At 47.2% G+C, this 18,310-nt stretch overlaps 1 protein-coding gene and 1 long non-coding RNA gene across 8 annotated transcripts in view; one reads left to right on the forward strand and one right to left on the reverse strand.

Moving 5' to 3' along the window:
• The window catches only part of TDP1 (tyrosyl-DNA phosphodiesterase 1), a 78,024-nt gene that overhangs the window by 4,112 nt on the left and 55,602 nt on the right, over positions 1–18,310 (forward strand). For 6 of the 7 annotated variants that reach the window (XR_011569054.1, XM_019969373.2, XM_070798009.1 and 3 more), the window contains exons 2-6: positions 429–1,003; positions 4,494–4,537; positions 5,721–5,776; positions 9,314–9,410; positions 12,772–12,806. Coding sequence is in view for 6 of the 7 variants with exons in the window: in XM_019969373.2 (XP_019824932.2) it covers positions 433–1,003; positions 4,494–4,537; positions 5,721–5,776; positions 9,314–9,410; positions 12,772–12,806 (803 nt within the window). In the remaining variant the exon portion in view is untranslated. Of the gene's footprint in view, positions 1–32; positions 111–428; positions 1,004–4,493; positions 4,538–5,720; positions 5,777–9,313; positions 9,411–12,771; positions 12,807–18,310 lie in introns of all 7 variants that reach the window. The other variant, XM_019969372.2, reaches the window with a different exon arrangement.
• On the reverse strand, positions 3,192–18,294 carry LOC109565412 (uncharacterized). The gene is made up of 5 exons (XR_002181669.2): positions 17,872–18,294; positions 17,611–17,724; positions 4,653–4,829; positions 3,987–4,119; positions 3,192–3,679 (listed from the first exon to the last, which is right to left on the reverse strand). It is a non-coding gene; the product is annotated as an uncharacterized lncRNA (long non-coding RNA).

Raw genomic sequence — 18,310 nt, forward strand, 5'->3', positions numbered from 1 at the left:
AGCGGGGTTTCTGCTGTCACTTTATTTGCCAGGTTCCCATGGCAGACTCTGCTCATGTGCCCTGAACACCCACACAGCAGCTGATGTTAGTGAAAACAGCTCAGCATCTGGTAAGTGTCAGGTGTGCTATACGTGTGTCCTAAAAGCTCAGGACACGGAATTTGAGAGCAAGAGAATGAGTTTGCCAGTGTCTGTGTGACCCTGTGGACTGTAGCCCGCCAGTCTCCTCTGTCCATGGAATTCTCCAGTGGAGAATACTGCAGTGGGTTGCCCTGCCGTCCTCCAGGGGATCTTCCCGACCCAGGGATCAAATCCCACGTTTTTTTTGTCTCTTAAGTCTCCTGCATTGGCAGACATGTTCTTTACTATTAGCACCACCTGGGAACTGGTGAATGGGAAATAACAAGATTTTTGCCTTTCTTTTCCAGAAGCATGATGTCCCAGGAAGGCAATTATGGGAAGTGGACGATATCCAGTAGTGATGAAAGTGAGGAGGAGAAGCCGCAGCCGGACAAGCCATCTGCCTCTCTCCTTCCCGACGCCGGGCAGGGCGCCGCCGGGCAGCTGAAGTACACCTGCTCCGAGGCTCGGAAAGCTGCCCACAGGAGGAAGCTGGAGCCCATGAAATTCAGCAGCACAGACTCAGTTTCAGAAGCTTCACCTTGCAAAAGACAGAAGACCGGTTCCCAGGAGGACCTGGGCTGGTGTCTGTCCAGCAGTGAGGATGAACTGCCTCAAGAGCTGCAGCAGGAGCAGGCGAAGGACTCGAGGGTCAAAGAGGAGCAAGGCCCCCCTTCTCCCAGGGACCGCACAGCTCGGGGAGCTGGGCCTCATGGCCCCCCCACCAGCTGTGGGCTCCCGGAGGAGGAAGACGAGCAGGAAACGTCAGGGGAAGGCCAGGACGTCTGGGACTTGCTGGATAAAGGGAACCCCTTCCAGTTCTACCTCACGAGAGTCTCTGGGATTAAGCCCAAGTATAACACGGGAGCCCTCCACATCAAGGGTGAGTGAAGCTGGGGAATGGGAGCCCTCACACTGCATTGAGGGGGTCCCCCTTGGTCAAACAGGAGGACCTCCTAGGAAGGACCTCCAAGAACACTCTTAGGGGAAAATAACCATTTTGACAGCAAACTGTTTCCTCAGGTCAGGAAGCCAGTGGCTGCTTCCCACAGCCCAGTAGATGAGGGGTCCCCAACCCCCAGGATCTCATGGCTGATGACTCGAGGTGGAGCTGATGTCATAACAGTAGAAGTAAAGTGCGCAGTACACGCCACGCGCCTGAATCATCTGGAAACACTCCCCCACTGCAGTCCATGGAGAAACTGTCGTCCACAGAATCAGTCCCTGGTGCCAAAAGGGTTGGGGACCACGGCTGTGCACCCCCTGGTGGAAGCCTTCAGACAGTGCTTAGTGGTGCTTCACTTGTAAAGGTTACACTTGATCAGTAACACTTGATCTAGAAAGTAGCCAGTAATGGACAGCAGTAGTTCCCTTGGACCAGAGCGTCAGCATCCCCTGGAGCTTATTAAAAGTGCCAGTTCTCAGCCTCCCCTCCAGAGTCTTTGTATCTGACTCTGGGAGCCCGGCTCTGCAGTCTGCTTTCACGAGCCCTTCGGGGGATTCTGTTGCCTGAGCGAGTTTGAGGACCACTGTGTGAAAACCTGGGCTTGGTTCTGGGTGAAAACATGAGCACCCTGGTCTTTGGTTTCTGTCTCAGGGAACGTCTGTGTGATACTGTGATATATATAGACATTTGGTCTTCCCACTGGTTTTAGTTGGGTGTTGGTTTTTTTGTCCCAGGTTCTTGAAATAGCTACAAATTAATTAAAGGTGAAAGGAGTATATTTTGTTATTCATAAGGAGCCCCTTTCAACCACACCTGTTTATTTTAATGCAGAGACTTTTGGAATGCCCCTAGGAATGGGGTTGGGGGGGCGGGAGGTGGAGCTGGTTGCCTGGGGAACCAACCTTGTGGTTAAAGTTGGAACTTTCAGCCCCAGCCCCAACCTCTAGGGAAGGGTCCAGTCAATCACTAGTGGCCAATGATTTAATTAGTCTTGCCTGTGTGAAAAAACAAAAAAACAAAAAGCAAACCCAAAACCTCCCTTTAGAGGTCCTCGGCACTTCCAGGTTAGTGTACACAGGAGGCGCTGGGCCTGGTGCGCCTGGAAGGGGTGTGGCGAGCCCCTCCCCCGTACCTTGACCTGTGCTTCCTCTGGCTGTTCCCAAGTTGCATCCTTTTATGAAAAACTGGTGATCTGGTGAATAAAGGGCCTTCCTGAGTTCTGTGAGGCACTGCGCAAATGATCAAACCCAAGGGGAGGGGTGGTGGGTGAGGCTTAGACGTGCAGGGTCTGGCCTTGTGATCGGCCTCTGAGCCTGAGATGGGGGCAGCCCTTCACCCGTGGGGTCCAGTGCCAGCTGCAGGCGGACGCTGGTGGAACTGAGTTCAGCTGTAGGACAGGCAGCTGGTGTCTGGAGGATGGGTCTGTGAGGGAACACCCCACGCTCCCCGCTGCACTTATGGTCACAAGTATTGGCTGCAGAGAGGAAACAAGGCTTGCCTTTGAGACACCAGCAGGAGCCTTAGAATCCTGGAGACAGACTTGAATCCGGCCTCAGCATTTGCCTGCTGTGTTGGTAATTGACAAAGGACCTTTGTTGTTATTCTGACTCTCTTCGACCCCATGGACTGCAGCACACCAGGCCTCCCTGTCCATCACCAATCCCGGAGTTTACTCAAACTCATGTCCACTGAGTTGGTGATGCCATCCAACCATCTCATCCTCTGTCGTCCCCTTCTCCTCCCGCCTTCAGTCTCTCCCATCATCAGGGTCTTTCCCAATGAGTCGGTTCTTGAAGTCATGTACAAAATATTGGGGCTTCAGCAAACAAAGGACCTAATATTCTTCAGAATTTTACTCACCTTTAAACTGGAAATTCAGAAAAAAGAAAAGAAAACGGGGTCGGGGGAGAAAACACATGAAGCGCCCAGCACAGCATGTTCACAGAGCCACACAGCAGGTGTGCAGAGTAGACGTTGCGCCTTATTTCACAGCACCGTTCTTGCCCACATTCAAGAACAGGCTGTGTTCACTGTGAATAGTATTTTAATCATACATCAAATGTGTAATTGACCAAAAATTTCCTTCAGGGTTTTCTGTAACACCCTGTGGAATCCCTGAACAAACTTTCTGGCTAAACCAATACATCTTGTGTGTGATGTATAAATGTTGGTGTATTTAATTCCATACTATAAGGAGTTTGATTGTACAAGTTGTTTCTTTTTCCTTTCTGCAAATGTCTAACTGCTCTGAGGAAATGTAAGATAGATTTCAGTGTCATATTGAGAGAGATTGAAACAGGAAATAGAGAGATATGCAAGGCTTTGCTATATGTAATAAACTGATAACACTAGCTGTTAGCACCAAGATACGAAGGAAGGGGAGGTAACGTTTATGATAGGAGCTTTTATGTGGGTTATGTAGGTGATGTCCTTTAATTCTCATAGCAGCCTTGTGAGTAGATGTTAACAGTTGTCCTCCTTGAATCCGTGACCGATCTGCAGAGAACTTGAATAAACCCGCCCAAGGTCACAGGAATATGGTTGAACTGGGATTTGAATGCAGGCATTCTGGCATCACGGCTTCCCTTGTGGCTCAGCTGGTGAAGAATCCGCCTGCAAAGTGGGAGACCGGGGTGCTATCCCTGGGTTGGGAATATTCCCTGGAGAAGGATGGGTGCTACCCACCCCAGTATTCTGGCCTGGAGAATTCCATGGACTATCGTCCATAGGGTTGCAAAGAGTTGGACACAACTGAGTGACTTGCACTTTCATTCTGGCATGAAGTGCATACTCCTAAGGTATCCCACACCAGCAAATGCCATAATTGTAGGTTATTTAGATCTCAAGGAGGAGGAACTTCAGATAATTCAGAAAGGTAGAAAGAGGGGCTGCAGTGGGAGGAAATGGGGAAACTACATACCGTGATTTCTTTTTGATTGTTCAACTCTCCCTTAAAGACAGGACCTTCCAGAGCTTCCCTTCCCTGGTAGTGTAGTAGTTAAGACACTCTGCTTCCACTGCAGGGGGCATGGGTTCAGTCCCTGGTCAGGGAACTAAGATTCCACAAGTCACATGCAGCCCAAAAATAGAAGAAAAAAAATTTTTTTAATTAACAAGATTTGGAAAAAGGAAGGATGTGTATCATTCTCATTCTCATTGACAGTTTCCAAAACTGACTAGTCACCCAGTTCTAAAGTTGTAGATCTTGATTTTCCCCATTATGTTCAGTTAAATAATAGTGATACATAATAAATACTATCAGCCCAGGGAAATTTTCTGGAACATTAAAGTCTAGCCTCATAGGAACTCTTCAGCGCACCATTTTCTAAGCCAAATTCTGCCCATCAGTGACTGTTTAATAAGTCAGTTGTGATCATTATTAGGTAATTTTAATCAAAAATATGAATTTGATGTTTTGTCTCCTCAGATATTTTATCTCCTCTCTTTGGGACACTTGTTTCTTCAGCTCAGGTGAGTTTCCAGTTTGGTCTTTGGGTGGGAGGGGGACACAGAAACCACTTTTGAGGAAAATGAGCAGTGGGATCTGTGGGTCAGTCCCGTGCAGGGTCCCCAAGATGGCACCTACCTAGAGGCCAGCACCCAGCACCACGGTTGTGGGATCCATCAGCCTGGAACGTGGATGCACACTCACTGGGGCTTCTGACTCTTATTTCCTGACTGGCCAGGAAATCATCCTGGAAATTCCACCGCGGGGAACGTCTCTCTGGCACACTGATAATCTCACGGGACTCTGATGCCGCTCCTTGGGAGGTGTGGGTAGAGAGGTGAGGGCCACATCAAGTTTGATTTGAGTTAGAGAAATAAATGAGAAATTCCCTACACCCTCCACAGAGAAGCGAGGAAAAGTTACGGATGCATGTTTCATTGCTCCTGTCTGACAGGCCTGGTCCCTTTGTGTTGATAAAGCACCTTAAGGTGCCAGGCTCTCCAGCAGATAGAGCAAGGTATTGTCCCTAAAGAAGGCAGAGCTTCCTGTGTGCTTCACATTCTCCTTGGCAGCAGAAATCCTGGTCTCTAGATGGAACATGGGGTGAATTTGTGTGTGTTCTCCCAGCTAGAATGTGTCATTATGTTCAGGAGAGGGGCCAGGGATTACCCAGGCATGGGGAGGACACCCACAGGTAAGTCTGGTCCAGAACTTGTAGTCTGATGTATGTCGTAAGCCTGTAGTGAATGTCCAATTCCAGGCACCTGTTTACAAACCTAACTCAGTAGATTGCACACGTTGCAACTGACAGATTCCCCTTCTCCAGGGGATCTTCTCAGCCCAGGGTCTCTGGCATTGCAGGCAGATTCTTTACCGTCTGAGCCACTAGGGAAGCCCCTTCATTACTGTATGGAAAAACCCAAAGTAACTTTTTGACCAACCAAATACAAATGCTGCCACAGTGCAGACATAATTTTCTGTTTTCTCAGGCACTGCCTCACTGACTCAGAACCTTTAAGCCATGTATTCCCCTCGGGATGTATTTTAGGTTTGTAAGTATTGCAGCATAATGGTCCAGGTTTAGAAATAACACTGTGTGTAGTTCATGATTAGTTTAGAGTCTCTTTCATTTCAGTAACTAGACACTTCTCCTTATGAACTGCTTTTCTAAATTGCCCATGATGTCTTTTCTTTCCTCCCATCTAGTTTAACTACTGCTTTGACGTGGACTGGCTCATAAGACAGTATCCACCAGAGTTCAGGTGAGTTGTGCAAAATGATGGATGACATCAAAACTCTAATTAATGGAGCTTGAAAACACAAGATCTGTGTTTCTCAGGTACCTGCTGTCCATCTTTGAATATTTCTTTTGAAACTATTGAAATCTTTATAACATTATTATAATGGGAAAGCAGCCTTTTTTTTTTTTTTATCATCTATTCTAAACTAATCACAAGCCTTCTTAATACAGATTTTAGCATGTCCCTCTGTTCTGTCCAGAAGTAGGGTAGGACAAATTTCAACCTGAATAAAAGAATTTTAGGTCCAATGCTCATAGGAAGGAAAAGGTCATTGCCACCTGCGTTCTTGACCCGTAAGCCTGCACTTCACCTAGCACTTTGATGCTGGATTGTTTTTTTGTTTTTTTTTGTTTGAGTCTCTCTTGTTTCACAGGTGATTCTTTCTGGAGCTCAGAAGTTAATGCAGGAGTCATAGGGCCTTCCATGACGCAGATATGGAGGTAATGTTAGGCAGTGCAGACCAAATCAAGATCCCATTGCATGGTGACATGCCCCCTGTCCCATTTCCAGTGCATCCACTTGGCAGAATCCCGTAGCAGCAAGTAAAGTGGAGGGATACACATGCAGAAAAATGGTCGTCAGGATCCTCAAAGTCCATGCTGCATTGAGCACGTCAGACTGCGAACTTTCATTGTTAATTGTGTGTGTGTGTGTGTGTGTGTGTGTGTGTGTCTCAGTCGTGTCCGACTCTTTGTGACCCCATGGGCTGTAGCCCACCAGTCTCCTCTGTCCATGCAATTCTCCAGGCAAGAACAGTGGAGTGGGTTAGCATGCCCTTCTGCAGGGTATCCCAACCCAGGGATTGAACCTTGGTCTCCTGCATTGCATACAGATTCTTTACTATCTGAGCCACCAGGGAGGATCTATAGACAGAATGCTGTTGAAATTTCCCAAGCAGCTTTGACACTCAAACCTGTAACATTTAAGATTAGTTGTAGCTGCATGTAATGGAAAAATGAAAATAAGTGATTTAAACCAGGGCTTCCCAGGTGGCTCAGTGGTAAAGGATCCATCTGCAGTGCAGGAGACTTGGGTTCAATCCTTGATCAGGAAGATACCCTGGGGAAGGAAATGGCTACCTACTCCAGTATTCTTGCCTGGAAAATTCCATGGACAGAGGAACCTGGCAGGCTGCAGTCCATGGGGTCGCAAAGAGTTGGACACAACCGAGCACGCATGCCCACAAATCTGAGAGAGAATTTCCCCAGCCTGCTCAAAGGACTGGATGACGCCTGTTCACATTAGGGAGGGTGATCTGCTTTACTGAGCCACCAGTTCAAATGCTGATCGTATCCAGAAATGCCCTTGCAGACACACCCAGAAATCATGTTTATCTGGGCACTCTTGGCCCCGTGAAGTTGACACAAAATTAACCATCATGCAGCCTTTTTGTGATAGTTTTTAGAACACTAGTAAATTTGAAGTGAGGCTTCCCTGGTGGTTCAGTGAAAGAATCTGCCTGCCAATGCAGGGGAGGCCAGTTCAATCCCTGGGTGAGGAAGATCCCCTGGAAGAGGAAATGGCATCCCACTCCAGTATTCTTGCCTGGAGAATCCCATGGACAGAGGAGCCTGGCGGGCTACAGTCCATAGGGTCACAAAGAGTCAGACTCAACTGAGCACACGCAAGCCAACTTGAAGTAATTAATGAAGACTACCATTTCTGTCAGTAATGTTTAATCTTTTTTTAAAAAAAACAACCTGATCTGATAACACAGTTTCTGGACGGTAGATGCATGATTATCTATTACATTATTCTCTGTACTCTTTTTCTGGTTACAAAACAGAAAATTTGTTCCAGATAGAAAGTACCTGAGAAGGTGTGTCTCTTTGTTTTCCTGAACATACTAGCATGAGGCTGTTGGGGTTAGGGTTAGTCCCGGATGAGTGTTTGCTGTCACGTTTCTGTTTAGTTGAGCGTGATCCCTTCATGTGTGACAGAGCATCATTCTGCACGTGACTGATGACCGTGGAAGTTGTTCATCTTATTTGATTGCTTGTTGGAGAAAAATCCAATTTTTGTTTTGTTGGGCGAGCTTTTAAAAATATATTGACTTCTAAGGATTATGTCACTTCGAATTAACCAGAGTAGATCATGGTTCTCTTAAAGGCCTTGTTAATCTATTACTGCAGAATTTTTTTTTCAAACTTTAAACTTCTTATTTTGTATTGGTGTATGCTAAGTCGCTTCAGTCGTGTCCGAGTCTGTGCGACCCCATAGATGGCAGCCCACCAGGCTCCCCTGTCCCTGGGATTCTCCAGGCAAGAACACTGGAGTGGGTTGCCATTTCCTTCTCCAGTGCATGAAAGTGAAGTTGCTCAGTCATGTCCGGCCCTCAGCGACCCCATGGACTGCAGCCTTCCAGGCTCCTCCATCCATGGGATTTTCCAGGCAAGAGTACTGGGTTCGGGTGCCATTGCCTTCTCCGGCATATAGCCAACTAGTAATGTGGTAGTTTCAGGTGAACAGTGAAGGGACTCAGCCAGACATATACACGTGTCCATTCTTCCCCAGACCAGTGTCCCATCCAGGCTGACCCATAACATTGCTGTACAATTGGTCCTTGTTATCCATGTTGAATATAGCAGTGTGTACATGACCTTGCCAAACTCCCGAACTATCCCTTCCCCGCCTCAGGCAACCATAAGTTCCTTTTCTAAGTCTGCAAGTCTCTTTCTGTTTTGTAAGTAAGTTCATTTGTATCGTTTCTTTTAGATTCCACATTTAAGGGCTGTCACACTATATCTCTCCTTCTCTGACTCTCTTCACTCAGTATGAATCTCTCTAGGTCCATCCATGTGCTGCCAATGACATGATTTCATTCCTTTTTATGGCTGAGTAATATTCCATTGTGTATATGTACCACATGTTCTTTATCCATTCCTCTATCAATGAACATTTGGGTTGTTTCCATCTCTCGGCTATCACAAACAGTACTCCTGCAGAATATTTTTATATTGTCCTTTTGAATTGAAAAACAGGGCATTTCTGGCGCACACTGGGCTCGTTTCACTGAAATATAACTCCTAGTGAATCTGCGTGCATGGACCTGGGCCCTTGCACTCTTGTATCCTGGGCGTGTGGTGCAGGCCTCACTCACAGTAGGTGTTTAATGAAGGGATGGCGAGTGAGGAAGTGACCTATTGTTTGGTCCAGAACAAGGGAAAGAAAGGAGCATCACGCTCCACAGCACTAAGTGTGGTCTCTCCATCTAATCACAGAGCTGATGGTGCGTCCTTTTGGACCAAAGAAGAGAATTGCTCAAGGACCTAGGGCAGTCCCAGCCCCCCTGGGTCACTGCAGAGATGCAGGATCAGGCCACGGGGCCCCCAATGAAGGTGACCACTTAGCAAAGGTTAACTGGTCACTTGCCCTGTGCTGGCCCTGTGCTCCGTCACCACACGGGCCGGACACATGTGTCGGTGGTCAGCGTTCCTTCACTGGCACCAGACCAGCTTCATGAATGAGGGGTTTCAAATACCTGTGATCTCCTTTCAGGAAGAAACCAGTCCTGCTTGTGCATGGCGACAAACGGGAAGCAAAGGCTCACCTCCTTGCCGAGGCGAAGCCTTATGGGAACGTTACCCTCTGCCAGGTAAGCTGCTTATTGCCATTCAAGGTCACGCTTAGGCTGAGAGCTGGAAGGAAACTGTACGTTCAGTGTGTCCACCCTCCTCATGCAGGAATCCTCTCTCCAGCATCACCAACAGACGTCTGTCCAGCCTTGGCTTAAATGCTTCCTGAGGTTGCCTGTCCTATTCCTGGGTAACCTTCATGGTTGAAAGCTTTTTCTCTATGTTGACCCAGTTTCTCTGTAATTAGTCAGGGTCTCCAGAGAAACAGAACCAGTAAGGTTATACGTGTGTGTGTTTGAATTTGTAGAGACATTGACTTTAGAAGAGCTGGCTCACGTGATTGTGTGGGCTGGCAAGTCCAGCATCGGCCGGGTAAGCTGGACACCTTGAGAAGCGTTGATGTTACGGTTTGGGTCCAAAGACCGACTAGAGACTGATTCCCTCTTCCTTGTGAGAACCAGTCTTTTAATTTTTTTTTCTCTTATCAACTTCAACTGACTGACTAAGGCTCACATTCTGGAGGGTAATCTCCTTTCCTTACAGTTCACTGATTTAAATATTGTTGTTCAGTCACTAAGTTGTGTCTGACTTTTCGTAATCCATGGACTGTAGCATGCCAAGCTCCTCTGTCTTCCACTGTGTCCTGGAGTTTGCTCAGATTCATTGATTCAAATGTTAATCTCCTAAAAAAAAAAAAAAAATGCCTTCACACACCGTGTCAGCAGGCATCTGGGCACTGTGGCCTGGCCGCGGTGACGCGCCCTCCCTCCCTGCCTCCCGCCTGGTCCTCGCTCTCCCCTCTGGGGTCACACAGCCCCGTTGGTGTCGGTGGTTCTCGTGTTTGAAGTCATCTATCTCATCTTCCCGGTTTTCTCATCCAGGTTCCAGCGTTTGCTTTCTTCACTGCACCTGGCGCATCAAGGGTCCCCTTCTTTCCCCAAGTTGCCAGTCCGCTGGTTGACATCTGTTTTGTCCATGGCCCTCTGGAAGCGGAGGGTTCCACGGGGAGCAGGTTCTCTGGAGTCAGTTCAGTGGCAGTTTCTGTGAGGGCAGCTTCACACTGGTAGTTTTTAGTGCGACCACCTACCTAACTTATATTTAGCTGCCATTGACATTTTACCCACAGCCCTTAGATCCTTTTTAAAGACTTTTTTTTTTACTGTGGACCATTTTTGAAGTCTTTATTGAATTTGTTACAATATCGCTTCTGTTGTTTATGTTCTGTTTTTGTAGGCAGCGAAGCTTGATGAGATCTTAGCTCTCCAAACAGGGATCAGACCCACACCCCCTGCGTTGGAAGGCAGAGTCTTAAGCACTGGGCCACCTGGGATGTCCTGCCGTTGGTTCTTTTTCACAAGAATCACTTAATACTGGAGAGACTTAGATTGAAACCCAACCTTAGAAAACTACCTTGCGAGTTGCACAGTGCATGTGATTCAAGTCCCACGAGGGGCAGTCACTGGTCTCATAGCAGGGTTGGTTTGCTGGGACCAGAGCAGAGAGGAGGCAGAGAGAAGGCTGTGGCCCGGCTTTCCTGTCGTCCTCATTGTTCAGTCACTCAGGCATGTCCAGCTCTTTGCCGCCCCGTGGACTGCAGCACGCCAGGCTTCCCTGACCTTCACTACCTCCCAGAGTTAGCTCAGACCTGATGCCATCCAACCATCTCGTCCTCTGTCACCCTCTTCTCCTCCTGACCTCAATTTTTCCCATTTTTTCTATATCCCTGTAATTTTGTCCTGATACTTTCCAGTCAGCACATGGAAATACAGTGTGACCGATGAGTGAGTCTTGGAGTTTCCTTCAGGCTCATTGTTTTAGACTCATGTCTGAAAGGGTCTTTTTGTATGTGGCATTTGGTGTAAGAAGCAGGGGTGGCAAGGAATTAAGAAATGTTGATGATCTCCTTCCTGTGGTGGTTCTGAAGTGGCTGGTGAATGTGCGCCTTTTCCTGTTTGAGCAGGTGGGTCAGTCCATTCCTGAGCAGCTTGATGAATGAATCTTTCATGGCCCTTTTCTCTCCTGGCCAATAGCTTAGTGCAATTGACTCAGGATTTCTGCCCTTGGAGTACAGACAGAGACAAGGGTAAATTACATAGAACCTGATTCTTTTTATTTTCCATTTACTTTCCATTTCCATTTTCTTCCATTCATACAAGATTAAAGAATCCCAGCTCCCAAGGGTTTTATCATTCTTCAGTTCAGTTCAGTTGCTCAGTCGTGTCCGACTCTTCGCGACCCCATGAATCACAGCACACCAGGCCTCCCTGTCCATCACCAACTCCCGGAGTTCACTCAGACTCACGTCCATCGAGTCAGTGATGCCATCCAGCCATCTCATCCTCTGTCGTCCCCTTCTCCTCCAGCCCCCAATCTTTCCCAGCATCAGGGTCTTTTCAAATCAGCTCTTCACATCAGGTGGCCAAAGTTCTGGAGTTTCAGCTTCAACATCAGTCCTTCCAATGAACACCTAGGACGGATCTCCTTTAGGATGGACTGGTTGGATCTGCAAAGCATCATTCTTCAGCTGTAGAATATTAACTCTGTGTGTATGTGTATTATTTTAAAGATAAAAACAGTGAGAAATCTCAATCTGATCAATTTTAAACCTATCTCACAACATTTTTCCTGTGATTTAACTCACTGTACTCTGTGTAGTTGGAGTTTTAAATCATTCCATCTCTAACCATCCTGTTTAGGCTCGCCTGCTGCACAAGATCCTCCTTTGATTAGCAGTTGCCTAAATTTTTTTGACATCTCTAACTTTTTCATCTTGAGGCATATTCTGCTTAATTAAGGTCTTGCTATACCAGATGTTAGATAAAATGTTTTACTCCCTCACCTACCCCCCAGTTTGTTTGTAAAATTATCATTTTGTAACATGAAAATGGATATAACATATTATCTTTACTTTCAACACTTGCTATGTTAAAAATACAAGAAAACTTTTGTTTTAGCATCATAATGTCTCCATATCACCACCACTTTTAATGTTTCTTTAAAATATGCTTGGAAAACTTATTGGATGTACTTGTATGAGCCAAATGTCTAATTATAAAACTTTGCATATAATCTCACTTGTTTTTACCAGTTTTCCGACAACTAAAGAAATTCGGCTTCTCGCTTCTAATTACTGTAATTAAAAATGCAGTATGTATTGAATCATTCTGGGTAACTTAAAAAAAAAAAGTTTTTAAATAAGCCTCACTGGATGCTGGTATTGTAAAGGCTGTCTTGGTGATCAAGGGCTTGCTCACTAGATGGCAGTAAAAACTTAAAAAAAAAATTGACCTGAATCTTTTCTAATTTTGTTTTAAATAAATACAGGTATTGTTGAGGTTTTTTTGTTTGTTTTTAATGACTTGACCTCTTTTTTTATCCTAGGCAAAGTTGGATATTGCATTTGGAACACACCACACGTAAGCAATTTTTATGAAGTGGGGGGGATTTGAGTTTAAAAGATTGAATGATGCTCTTCAGAAATCAGTCTTAAAAGGGACTCACATGTGACGATTTTGTTGCGGGGAAAGCTGTAAGTTAGGAAGTAGAGGACATGGAGTTTTTCCTAACAGTCTTAAGAACAAGTACCAGGAAATCAAAGTGTGGATCTGTGGGCCTGGACCGGACCCGACAGTCTGAATCTCTGACGTGGTTCCCGCTCTCTGCTCAGGACTTTCCTTACAGCCACCGGGGGCCACAGGCAGGGATAGGTTGTGGTCCGTGGTCGTGAGTGACTGTAGACGTGGCCGTCACATGCCTGAAGGTTCCACTGGTTTAAAGAAAACCTTGTGATTTTTGTAAGATTCTAAGTTTCAGCAAATAGAATATTGTTAGGTCAGCTCTGTGCTGTGAATAAAAGAAAAACAATTTTGCAAGAAGTTGTCAGCCTAAGAGACTGGTACCTGTCCCTGCTTTTAAGACATCTCAGAAAATTCTCTCAGGGCGGTGTCGGAGACAGTGCAGGCCATAGGCAGGAGGAACTTTCCTCTTCCTGCGTGACACATACCAGCTTGAGCCCCGTTTTAGTTGCGTCTTAAAACTTTTATGGAGCTCTTTTACATAATTGGTTCTCTAGCTGAGAAAAGAGTAAGACACGGTTGCCTTCATTTCAGTGTTTCTGTAAATCAAATGTATCTGAAGCATGTCTCTCTTCTGCGTGTGACGGCCTCGTCTTGCTTCTGGACCAGCAGTGGAAACGTCGTCTGCTGCTCCAGGCTTGTCCCTTTAGCACCTGTTCCTCCTGTTCCTAAGGCAACCAGGAAGCGCGGAGGTGGACGTGTTCGCCCGAGTCTTGCAGTGACCGCTGTTTTCCTGATATTATGCCCAAAACGAGGACATGTGCTCATCATTTGCTTTGTGAGCTTAAAGCTGTATTTTGTGTCTGTTTTCAGAAAGGAGCCAGAGCAGAAAGCCGCGAGCCACTTTGTGAAAGGACGCCTGTCCAGCCCACACCTTCTGGGTTTAGACGCTCTTGTGTAAACGTTGCCGCGTTTACCGACCGCGCCTGATTGGTAGCTTTAGTGTTAGGGAGGGGTTGAGGGTTGTTGGGAGTGATCTCAAGCACCTGTGTCGCTGGGGAATCAATTGTTCTTTACATGGTGTAGAGCTCACAGAAGGGTAATTTCAGCCCAGGATACAAACAGCACTGAATAGACTGGACAGGCGTCTTAGGCTCCTGCCACTTCTCCACAGGAGACGCTGGTGGGCGGCAGCAGTCAGCTGTCCTGGGTCGACATTCTGCCCGGGAAGGGTCCCACCGGATGGACCCTTGTCCCCCACCCTTAGCTGGAATTCAGCCTAAATACCTTCCTGATTTGGAAATGCATTCAGCAGGCCCTGTCAGTCTTGTGGGTCCCGGTTCGCTGGCCTGCAGTGCTGGGCTCCTGCGTGGGACACACGTTCCAAGCCGGCAGTCAGCTTTTCTCGGGCACATTCACGCTGCACACTTAACTGTCTTACAGGTAGCCTTGGGAGAGCCTGGGGCCCAGAGGGACGGAGTGCTGGGCTGGCCTGGCTCTGACACAGCAACAACGAGGCAGTGGGCTCTCCTTTTCTTTTTTTTCCAAAAAATTGCTTGGTCCTTTGTCTTCATTTTATAGATTAAAGCCCCCAAGTCAATAGGCAGTCGTCCTCCAGTTAGTGTTGGAGACAGGACTAGAACTGTTTATTTTTACTTGGGTTCTTGGTTTACTTTGTTTTTTAAAGTTTTTTATTTTATCTTTTTTTAGTTAAAAAAATTTTTTTTATTTTTGGTCATGTGGCGTGTAGGACCTGTGTCCCCTGTAGTGGAAGTGCAGTCTTAAACACTGGACCGCCAGGGAATTCCCTTAATTTACTTTTGTTGCTTCCTCACTGGTAAAATTAAGTCTGTTTCCCTTGGCCTGTCCCCCTGGCCACACACACACATACACACTTTGCAAGTTCCATCCCCCCAGTCACACTCACACACCCCCCATCCCAGAGACGCACACTTTGAAAGTCCATTCCTCCTTTCCCGCCACCGCAGGCATTTTGCGGATTAAGCCCAGGAGGGCTCCTCATTCAGAGTGGCAAGTGCCGGGGAAGAGACAGTGGCAGAGCTCTCCCTCACCGGTAGTGTGCGCACTTTACACCTTAAAGTGCCGGTACCTGATAGGAGATTGAGCTCATGTCTTGAAATTACTTCCACTTGCTCATTTTAAAATGTGCTAAAAGTTATTCATTAAATATCTAGTATGCTCTTGAAGCCCAGCTCGGGGGATATAGAGCATTTTGAGACGGGCTGACTTTTGTCCTCGGAGCTCTCAGTCTTTGGGTGAGAGAGGCAGACAAACGTGAACTAGGAACGGCGGGAGGCCTTCCAGCTCCTGGTAATGTGTGGGGGACCCCCCAACAGAGTGGGGCTGCTGCGGTGACTCTGCGGGGTCTCTGGGGTCACACGGCCTTACCCACACCTGTGTTGTGGAGGATCTGGAAGTGACCAGACACAGCCGCGTCCTCCAGGAGCTCACGGTCCTCTTGGCGACAGTGAACGCACTCCATCTGTGTTTCCCAGATGCCCTGCCATCCAGGACCTACCTCATAGGGCTTTAGAATGCTGAGGCTTTCTGGTGGCCCCCAGAGCTGGGAGCGAAGGCACCTCCCAGGCCCCCGAGAATCCACAGCGGGGAGAAGCATCAGATATGCCCTGTAGCAGGGCGCAGAGCCCAGGGTGGGCCTCCCGCCCCACTGGGCTGTAGGAAGACCTCCTCCTTCCCCTTGGGATGCGCTCCCCTCTCTCACTTGGGCTGCCTGGACCCAGCCCCACCTGCCCGTGCCCAGAAACGGGAAGTAGCTGCTGCCCGCCCCCCACTGGGGAAGCCGTGCCCAAGGAACGCTGCGTGCAAGACGTGTGATCCCAGTACCCGCTGCTTCTGGTTCACGTGGGACCCGGGATGGTGCTCGTGGCCTCGCCCAGCCACGGCGTCTGCACTTGCATTATGAAGTGGGAATGGCAGTGCCTCCTCTGGATTAGGTGGGGCTTAGCGTGCTAGCATTAGGTGCCTGGCACATAAATTGCTGTTGTTCAATCACTAAGTTGTGTTCAACTGTTTGTAACCCCATGGACTGCATCATGCCAGGCCCCTCTGTCCTCCACTGTCTTCTGGAGTTTGCTCAAATTCATGTCTGTTGAGTTGGTGATGCCATCCAACCTTCTCATCCTCTGTCATCCCCTTCTCCCACCTTCAATCTTTGCCAGCATCAGGGTTTTTTCCAATGAGTCAGTTCTTTGCAACAGGTGACCAAAGTATTGGAGCTTCAACTTCAACATCAGTCCTTCCAATGAACACTCAGGACTAATTTCCTTTAGGATTGACTGGTTTGATCTCCTTGCAGTCCAAGGGACTCTCAAGAGTCTTCTCCAACACCACAGTTCAAAAGCATCAATTCTTAGGCGCTCAGCCTTCTTTATGGTCCAACTCTCACATTCATACATGACCACTGGAAAAACCATAGCTTTGATTAGGTGGACCTTTGTTGGCAAAGTGATGTCTCTGCTTTTTAATATGTCTAGGTTTGTCATAGTTTTCCTTCCAAGGAGCAAGCGTCTTTTAATAAATGCTCCACAGATATTAGCTTGCTTTCCCCTGTTAGGGAACAGCTTCAAATGTGAGAAACATCGCTTTTGCTCCCTACACAGCTTACTAGATAATATGCAGGTCAGCATTCCTCCAGGGAGACCTCATTTTGTGTTTTTATCCGTTTTTAACTCTGACCTTCTTGGGACACGCCACTTGGTCTATGAAAAGATGGGTCCCCTTAGAGCAGTTCTCGGTGCAGTTTAATAGGATTCACTGACATTAGTGTGTGGATTTCCCTATAAATGATGCCTTGGCTAATGGAAATATTTGTAAAACTTACATCATGAATTTATAACTGGCTTACTGTTAATTACAACTAGCTACTAATTTGGCGACTGTGTATGTAAATTTGTTGAGGTTTCAGGGAGCACATCTCATAAGTGGGAAGCAGATTGTCTCAACAGCTGTCTTTCTCCAGCTTTGCATTAATTTACTGTTTGCCAGCTTAAATTCTTTTTTTTTTTGGCAAGAGCTAAATCTTATTCTCTGTTTTATCTGCTTTTGTATGTTTTTAATGCTAATTCCATTCTATCTGAATAGTATTCGGGTTGTTGGTTTTCGAGTGGTTCGTTTTTTTTTCCCCAGGTGTAAACTGACTTCCATCAGTAAACATGAAGTAGCATTTTGGCCTCAGTGGAAATAAAGCAGAGTTATTGCCTTGAGTAAATCTCTAGCTGGGTGTGGGGGAGAGAATTTAGGTTCCTGAAATAATTAGAAAACCATCGAGAGGCCAAGACTTATCTCCTAACAGATGATGAAGTAAAGCAGGGCGTTGAAGCATAGAGGGAACACACACACGGAACGCTTTAAGTTAAGCAAAACACGTGTTGCGTTTCATTATCACAGCAGCCCTGTAAAGTGAACGGATGATCGATCCTTCATGTTGCAAGTGAGGAACTGAGGCTGAGGGACACAGAGTGACGTGTGGGGTCAGACAGCCTCCAATGATGAGCAGAGGTGCCTAGGTCTTCCAGCCTCAGATGGGAACCTCCTGTCTGTGTGCTCTTCCCCTCCCCTCACTGGAATTCAACTAAGAGAAATACTCTGATGAGTGGGGAAGCCCCATCTGAGAGGAATGACTCTCAGAGCTGGTTTGAGTCGAGGGATAAAAGGCAAGACTCACCTCCAGCCCAGGTTCAGGCTGCTGACGAGTCTGGTGTCTGGAGTGTGAGGAAAGATAAGTGGTTACTTGTTCTCACTCCCCTCTGCTGTAGCAGGGGCCCCAATAAAGCCTTGCCTGAAGGAAAAAAAGATCAGTCTCTTGAAAATGAAGCATCTTTCAAACTTAAACTGCAGCCCAGAGTGGGAAGTGTATTTATTTCAGCCTGCTGCACACATCCACACCGAAAGTGCTGAAACCAGAGTCTCATGAGCCAGCTCTTACCTGCACGCAATGTTCTCTTGAGTTTCTGGTTTGCTCTGTTGCAGTCTTTTGTTTGGTTTTAATGCTAGGTAGCCACAGCGCAGCACAAGGGAGTGACCAGACCCTGGAAACACTGAGTGAGCAGGTTGCTCTTGTCCCTCATAGTGACGGGCGATGCGGAGTCGATGATAAGGGCCAGAATGGAGCGGGAGGGGTTTTCAGTGCCAGGACTGGCCACATGGGCGGGATGGAGCAAAGGTTCGTTTCAGTCATCCAGCACTCCGAGCGTCTTGGAAGGTGGCTTTCTGCCTGTCACTCGAGCAGACGTTGAGAATGTCTGGAAGAAACGGAGACTATAAACTTTGCAGTCTGGGTGATGTGAGAGTTCTCTTACCTGTTGCGTTTGTGCCGGAAAGGTGTTTCGAGAGTACTCTTAACGCTGCTTGTTCCTTTTTCTGTT

This window comes from Bos indicus, chromosome 10 (assembly GCF_029378745.1).
Source record: "Bos indicus isolate NIAB-ARS_2022 breed Sahiwal x Tharparkar chromosome 10, NIAB-ARS_B.indTharparkar_mat_pri_1.0, whole genome shotgun sequence".
Classification (NCBI taxonomy): Eukaryota; Metazoa; Chordata; class Mammalia; order Artiodactyla; family Bovidae; genus Bos; species Bos indicus.